Source organism: Mya arenaria, chromosome 11, assembly GCF_026914265.1.
Source record: "Mya arenaria isolate MELC-2E11 chromosome 11, ASM2691426v1".
Lineage (NCBI taxonomy): Eukaryota > Metazoa > Mollusca > Bivalvia > Myida > Myidae > Mya > Mya arenaria.
Window position 1 is genome coordinate 55,788,016 of NC_069132.1, and position 8,202 is coordinate 55,796,217.

At 34.4% G+C, this 8,202-nt stretch overlaps 1 protein-coding gene across 1 annotated transcript; it reads left to right on the forward strand.

Annotated features, from left to right (window-relative positions):
- The first annotated feature begins 789 nt into the window (after window positions 1-789).
- LOC128207146 (F-box only protein 28-like) lies at window positions 790-7,487 on the forward strand. Its single transcript, XM_052909921.1, has 5 exons — window positions 790-955; window positions 1,558-1,806; window positions 3,357-3,546; window positions 3,966-4,084; window positions 5,349-7,487. Exons 1-5 carry the CDS (start codon window positions 854-856, stop codon window positions 5,715-5,717), a joined length of 1,029 nt encoding a protein of 342 aa, XP_052765881.1. The 5' UTR covers window positions 790-853; the 3' UTR covers window positions 5,718-7,487.
- Window positions 7,488-8,202: the final 715 nt, after the last annotated feature.

The following is an 8,202-nucleotide window of genomic DNA, read 5'->3' on the forward strand; positions in this document are numbered from 1 at the left end:
TTTTGCACTAAACAAGCATTTAATGCATTAAAACAAGTTGTTTACCTTTCCAATAAAACGAAAGTTGACTGACACAGAAAACAATTATGCGAAGGGGAACAACTCGATACAATCGTAATAACTCGGCCTCCTCCGACAAAGCTTCGAGATAGACCTCGTTATACAATCGTAACAACTCGGCCATGGCCGAAATGTTCCGAGCGATTTAAAACTGTGCCCTAAAGCCTTGCAGGTGCCCTTCATGTATATATCGTTATGTTTTGACAGAATGAAATGAAGAAAAGCCGTCAAACTCATAATTATAAGTTGGATATTTATTTTTTGTGTACGGAACTAATATAAAATAACAATATCTGGTAATATTTCTTGTTTTTATGATATTTTATAGACGCTATATGCTTTAACCCGGAATCCTGATCGGAACAACTACCCACTTTTGATACTAAACAATTTGTACGTGAAGGATTTGCCATATCAAAAATCTAAATAAAATCCGTCAAAGTACAAATATTTGGACTATAAGTGCCCCATACATTGACGGCTTGCAGTGAAATGGTATCCAAATTGAAATTATTTTTACAGTGAAATCTATTATACAAAACATAGGCGTCCGTCCGAATCCCCCGTCCTAAAAAGGGTGGGGCAGATTCAGGCGTACAAAGAGCAGCTGTCATCCAATAAAAATATCCACCCTCTCTTTATATTCCGTTCATCTCTTCTTTTTACCGTTTCGCGTTTCCGTTTGACATTTCGTTACGCATTTTAGAAACAATTATATTCGGTGGCCTTTGTCATTATCGTGTAACCACAAAAAAATCAAGAAATAAAACCAAAACAATAACGTCAAACAATAATGGCTTCAGAAGAATCGATACACTTCTTAGAACTCCCAGAAGAAATACATGAACACATATTTTCATACCTCACTTTTCACGAGACAAGTGAAACACGGCGGGTAAGACTGATTCTTCAGACTTCGATTTTGCTGTCATTCAGATTTCTGTTTTGAGGCTGTTAGTCAACAGGTCATGGCTGCGTTGGTTTAGAGCCCCCTAAAGGCAACTCCTGTGCAACGCTTGTTCCACATGGCTAGAATAACAATGCACAGTGTAGAGCTCTTATCAACATAGTGTATGTGTATTCTAAAATAAAAAAAAATACTACATGTTGAGGTGTGGTCCTTCCTGCTTGTTTCTGGTGGTTAAACTAGTCCTTATAGAAAGGGCTTTTCAAAAGCAGATTGTTGCTTTAATACATGTAGGTGACTAGGCTTCAAAAAATGCACTCTGTGTTATGTGCCATGGGACAGGTCTTTTGCAGAAACATCAAGACCAAACTTACATGTGCAAATTGTATGTGTATAGAAACAGCAGTCACTTTTTCTGGACTTATAATTAATTGTCAGACATAGTTTGACTTTGTCTTGTCTGTAACTTTCTGATATCTGTTTGTAGTTTACTTTAGAAAATTATCTTTCTTTAGTAATAGTGTAGCTGTTACGTTTAATGGCTGTCACATTTGTTCAGACTACAGTTCAAAATGCTTTTTTCTTCGCAGGTATGCAGACTTTTCAACAAACATTGTATGCAAAGACTGAATAAGGGGTTTGTAAGAGTGGACAAATTCCATGCCCACATACAAAAGGAAGTTAAGAACAAATTGCCAAGACGAGAGTCGGAGAGAAGAAACCATCATCTAGCAAGACATGTCGATATTCTGTCCGCAATCGAGACAAGACTGTCTCTACTTGGGATGTCTTATTCCAAATACATGGAGTCTGGCTTGTGCTGCTTCATTCCCGGAAAGGTAAGATTTTGAAAATTTCAAATTATGGGCTCCTGTCAACAAGCATATGACAACATATTTTAAGATGAAGAATTTTCGTTCATTAGTCAGTCACTAATTAAATCGAATGCTTTGTTGCATAAATCAAATAGATTATAAACTATGTCTAACCTGACCAATCAGACTACAATATTATCAAAATAGATATTATAACAACTAAGAAATATCATTTTGAAAATGCATAACTATACATTTGTTGATAAGATACTGGGTATGGCTATGTTTTGACAGTTGATAGTGTTATGGTTTTATGCAAGAGCTACTCACATTATTTAAGTTATGTCCATAATGAGGAAGAAAGGCGAGTTAATCAGTTATGTATAATCTCAATGGCAAGAGTTGGGTGAAATGAGTGTTTTGTATTGTTAAGCTTAGCTTGCAATAATTGGTGTGCATATATATCGTAATTAATCTGCATTCCACATGTTGCACGGTAGCTTCTGATTTGAACATTAAGGCACAAACTATGTTGTACGAAGTACATTTTGTTACCAAAATATTTTTATTGAAAGACTCAAATGGATATTTTGATGAATGAAACAAATGTAACATTTAGTAGAATACTGTATGGAAAAAGCATCAAGTTTCAATATGGTAAAAAAAAAGTAAATAAAGATCTTTGAATGGCACTGCATAATATGATGAATCGAGTCGTTGAACCATATTAATTAAAAGAGTGATAACCACTTTTTATGTATCCTTCGTTTTATGTTCATTGCATTTAAAAAAAAAGGTAATCTCTGAAAGTTATCAAGATTCAGTTTTCTCCTGCATGAATCTTAGCTTGAAATTCCAGGGTTCCCCCTGGGTTCTAAAAAGTTCTCGCCACTTTTTCACAGGGGGTTACGGGGGCTGCGAAAGGCCCCCTTATGGGTCCAGGGCAGTGCCCTTGTGGGGGTTCAGAAGTGGCGAAGGCCCCTGAAGCTCATGGGTTTTAAGAGCCTTAGATTGCATTTAATTAGCACATTGTCGTGCACAACATAATATAATATTGTTGTACATGAAGCACAAGATATTAGCAAATTGTTATTCTATTGATAAAATATATGAAGAAGTATATATAATAAAAAAAAAATGAAAATATTGCCCCAAATGCGACATATACATCAATACATGTATGTTGATTTCAGTCTAATGCCGGATACAAAAGTGTCATAGAATTAAAGAATACAATTATGAAATTATGAGATAAATTTAAAATAAATGGAAACTCAAAGAAATATACATTGTCAAACTAAGGTCATACTATCCTAATAAAATACTTTCTTTTTTTATAAATATTCTTACATTACTTTATTATAATGAGCATTCAAACATATAGTAATGCTGAAACAGGAGTCTTATACTGTTTGACAGTGTTTTTAACAATTTGCTAAAAATTGTTGGGGAAATTGATATTGTTTTTATGTTACAAATTGGTGAAGACTGTAGCTTTTAGGGTATGATTCACACAAGTTGTCCTCTCACTAGAGACCAGGTTTACAATGTATTTCTGTTGACTACACATGTAGGTCCTGGATGAGCTGCTGTCGATCCTGTTCCGGCTCCAATGTAAGGAGCAGCCTCCCCGGTCTCATGAGTTTCTCCAGGAGTTGAGAGATATATCCTCTATGGCCATGGAACACTTTGACGAAAAGATCGCGCCAAACTTGAAGAACAAGCTGCCAGCTATCACCCTTCCATATCCTTTCTCTGAAACATGTGAGCCATATTTTTGTGCATGCATGTGTGAATTATGTCAACTGTCATAAGGGTCATGTTGCATGTCCCTGTTTTCTTAAAGATTGATTCTTTTTTCGTGCATTCATATAATGAACACTAGGCTGTGATTTTGCAAATCCATGAAGTGCGCTTCTTGGAAAAAAAATGTGGTAGAGCGTTCATTCTGCATGAACGTACAAATAAATCATTTTATTTTCATTTTCTCTTTTCATTACTTTTTTTTTTGTGTTAATAATGATTTTGCTTTTAATAATTTTCGCGTTTCCAAAAAATTTATTGAGATTTTGTAGTTCATGTTTTGCATATGCATAACCCAGGTCTTTCATGCGGAAAACAACTTCTGCCTAGTAGTATATATGAACTTTGATGAGTTACAATAATTACATTACATGTTACAGGTGCCTCTACATCAGCAATCTTCCCATTTCCTCCATCCCCAGTGCGCGGCCCCAGTATGAGGTCAGAGGTCACCAGCCTTGGCCTGCAGGTCAGGGGTCAAACCAGCAGCGTGATGCAGGTACAGCCAGAGCAGAGAAAAAAATCTTGCAATTCTCATCTTAATTTGTAAAAAAATCAAGCACATGGTCGCATAAATTATTTAAATAAACAGCATGCAGTGTGTTTAAATTTTGGCAGCATTTTGTAATTGTTTAACATATTCCATTTTTCATTAGACCAAGGAAAACAATTTCCATGATTTATTGCATGGTTAAACATGAACACCTCTCATGGACTGCAGGCAGAGCGTATGTTGATATCTCACGTTGTTGAACCGATAAGTTGCTTCGCAGGGAAAACTAGTGTAGAAAGAATTTTATTATTTTGATTCATCTAACAAACATGGTGTTATATAAAAACATAGTTACAGATGAGTTAATGTGTTTTGTTGTCCAGGTTTCTGTTAAAGGGACTATACACCAGAGGATACAATTGCAAGAAAACAGAAAATTGTCAAAAACAAACAAAAAATTGATATTGTTGTGTATAACGCATAAGTCTTAATTATCACTTCACTTACGATGCTTGTATATTTGTATCTTTCAGTTTTTGGATATTTTTCCAATTTTAAAATTAACTGGTCCTGTCTACCATGTTAATCCCAGTTAATTTAAAAATAGCGTCAGTATTTGTATCTGTACTAATCACTTGACTTTCACCTGCTAAATATACACACTATTAACTTGAAAACCAATATGCACTTTTTTTAAACGGGTCAATTCAGCTGAGACAGCAACAAAAAATTCTTTTAATCATGTAAAGTGATGTATCATTGGTCTCATACCAGCTCATATTGACAATTCTAGTCTTGTTTTAAGGAAATACTGTATTTGTCGATTTTGGAACAACCTGGCCCCAATTTATCGAAACTTCTTAAGCATAACAGGGTTTAAGTATGGTAGCTTATTTCAGTAAGCCAAATGCATACTTAAATTGGATTTTGATACATGAAAAATGGTTAATTGTAATTATCATAAAGTCAATTCCCATATAAAGTGTGAAAATATTCACAGAAGTAAACATTACACAATTTATTGAAAGACAAAAATAGTGAGCTTAGCTAAACCTGTTATAAGGGACTTAAGAAGTTTTGAAAAATTGGAGCCTGGCGTCTAGTCCCTTTAAAACATGAATTGAAACTAAAATGGGTAGAAATCAATCAATGAAGGCAATAGCTGGAGTGGTTTGATTTTCGGCATTAAAATGACAAACCAGGTTTTATCAAACATATTAAAGCATCTATAATTTCATACTGATGTTTAAAATATGAATATACTCTGCAGGTACGAAAGGAAGTTGTTGAGCTGAAGAATTGCTATACACAGTACAAGAAGAAAATCGTCGAACAAGAGAAGAAACTCGTGCATCAGGGGCAGACAATCATTGAGCTCGATAAAAAAGTGAATGATCTGAATCAAAAATTTGTAGACTTAGCCGCTGAGTTTCAGAAACTGCGTGAACAGAAGGAGGGGGGTGAGGGACTGGGTGGGAGTGTGTGTCATGTGTCAGAGAAAGGGGGTGAGGAGGTTAATGGGTTTCTAGCCCCAGCGCCAGGTACCTCTAGCAAGACTACGGCCACAAAGAGGCGGAAACGAAAATCTGGGGGCAAAGCAGAAACTGCCGGGAAACGTTCAAGAAGAAGTAACAATTGAAAACAATGTCTGGTTTAAGTTTATGAATATAATACAATATGTTATATGCAAAACTGTTAATCATTATTGAGGAGATTTGTAGCGGTATGTGATTTTACACGTCTTTGTATTGAAATCTTTCAATGGGAAACTATTGATAGGCTTAAAGTGACATGTATCCTATGTAACCTGGTGACCTCATATAAGTGAAGTATTATTTAAAAGGATATTTCTTACTGGTTAGTTTGTGAAATAAATGCCTGAAATAACGTAACAAGTTATTGGGGTTGACTTTTTTGTTCTTCATTTCAATGGAAATTGAATGCAGAATTACCAATTTTCAATCTTTTGGGGCCAATTTTTTTTTATGACTTTTTAGAGATTATTTGTTCAATTAGCTTTCTCTAATCATTTAAACTTTTGAAATGATGCAAAGTAATATGGGGTCAGCAGGCATCCAAAAGTCACCTTACTATACATCTTACAGTACATAGAGTACATTTATAGTAATATGATATCATGTTATAAAATATTTCTTTTATTAGCAAGTTCTCTCAAGTAAACATGCCCTTAGGTTAAGACTGTTGACATCTTACATTTTTTGTGTCTGTGTAAATAATGGGTAAAAATTAATCTGAAAATAAGTACTGAGTCATAAATGATATTATACAACAAATGCTACTGAGCAAGCATTTGGGCATTACAAATTAAAAATAAGCCTGGTACCGGTATATGTTTTGCAATATTTTTTGCTGATCTGATAAATTGCCCATCTTTCATTCAGGCAATTTATGTGTGTTCTTGTATGTTGACCTATATCTATGTAATCATGGCCTAATAATTCAATTCAATGAACTGAAAATGTTTGATCTTAGGAATGCAATTTTATATATATTTTGTATCACAAATTATGTTTATTTATTATATAAGAAGAAATCACCGTCATATCTTAAATGTTACGGTTTTTAAGTGTTTAATCATGGTGAACTGTATTCCGAGTGTGTTTTTTCCTTCATTTTACCGAGATTTTTTTTCATGTTTAGAAGCTACTTTTTTAACCATCAGTTATATTGAATATAGGTATGCTAGTATTAGCGTGTTACTTGTGAAGCACATTTCATGTTTTTGTTTATTGTTATGTGATTTTATGTTCTTGTCAAGTAATTTATGTAATAAGTAGACTAAACAAACATGACTGACACTGATTTAGAATTGTTTTTGATTCAAACATGCTTCCATTTATTTTAACCTTGTTTTTGTTTCAATAAAACCACTTGCTTTAATGGACAAATAAGAGAGGCATGTGATAACTCCGGAAGTTGCGAATCGCATATATGTAGCTGTTGCAATTAGCTTTTCACCTAACATGTAAATAGTGTGATCATATATGTTATAAACTTTTCTACAGAAAGACTTCTACGTCTATATGTTTGTAATAAAACTTTAGAATGACCTGTACGATAGCATAGGAGAAATGATTTATGCAAGTAACAGCGAGCCTTCAGGCTCAGATTAAAAGGTAGAATTAATAAAAATAAAAATTGTACAACTTCATCACTGTACAAATGTTTTGCAACCACGATTATTTAAAAGTTACATAAACCAATAATGGCTTTTCATGATGTCTTAACGTTCTGGAAGTCACATTGCTTTTATAGGATCATAGGACTGATGCTCTGTTCTTGTTCATGCAATATTTAGGGTGCCAGTAATCACAACACCAATAGTCATGTTTTGTTGATGTAATGCAGTTAAAGTTCCTGTTGTTCACTATTAAAATTAAGAAGCTAACTTTGTTTATATTTGATTATCCATTATAAATAAGCTTTTCACCAAGTTGTAGTTAATATGTTTCCCCTATGACTTACGCGAGACAAATGCTTTTGGCATTGCTTTCTTGTCTGTCAGCACCAACATTATGGGTTGGACTGAGATTAGAGCAAAGGGCTTTATTGTATAGTTTTCTATAATAAAAGCTCATGATAACACCTGCTTTTGAGCTATCATTTATGTTGGTATGTCAGTTGGCCTGTCACAAAATCTTAAGTTATGCATATCTTACAAAAGTATAATAGCCAATGTGATGGAACTTGACAGGAATGTTAAACAGCATGTGGGGATGTGCACCTGGGGTTTTGTGAGTCTGCACCTGGTAAGTGCACAGTTATGGCCCTTGACTTACGGTAGCTGAAACAAATAGCTTATAGAGTGCAATGTTGTGACGCATACCTCCAAAAATATATTTCTGGTAACCAGGGTGATAAACTTTTTGAGGACTGTTAAGAGGTGTGTGAAGTTGTACGCTTGAGGTTTTATATGTGGCTGTACACAGTATGTGCAGAGTTAAGGCCCTTGATTAAGTTAAAAAAATAGCTCCTAGAGCATTCAATCTTTTGTTGAGCTTATCTCAACAAGAGCTGGTTTAATATGTGATTGCATTCAACTTTAAAGAATTTGTTCAGCACAGAACCACAATTTTCACAAAATGTATGGAACAAACATGGTT

Excerpts from the sequence above, each read along its gene's own strand:
- LOC128207146 (XM_052909921.1), top strand. The coding sequence starts at position 854 with ATGGCTTCAGAAGAATCGATACACTTCTTAGAACTCCCAGAAGAAATA. Across the intron at positions 956-1,557 it reads AGACAAGTGAAACACGGCGG|GTATGCAGACTTTTCAACAA; the intron begins GTAAGACTGATT and ends TTTTCTTCGCAG. Across the intron at positions 1,807-3,356 it reads GCTGCTTCATTCCCGGAAAG|GTCCTGGATGAGCTGCTGTC; the intron begins GTAAGATTTTGA and ends CTACACATGTAG.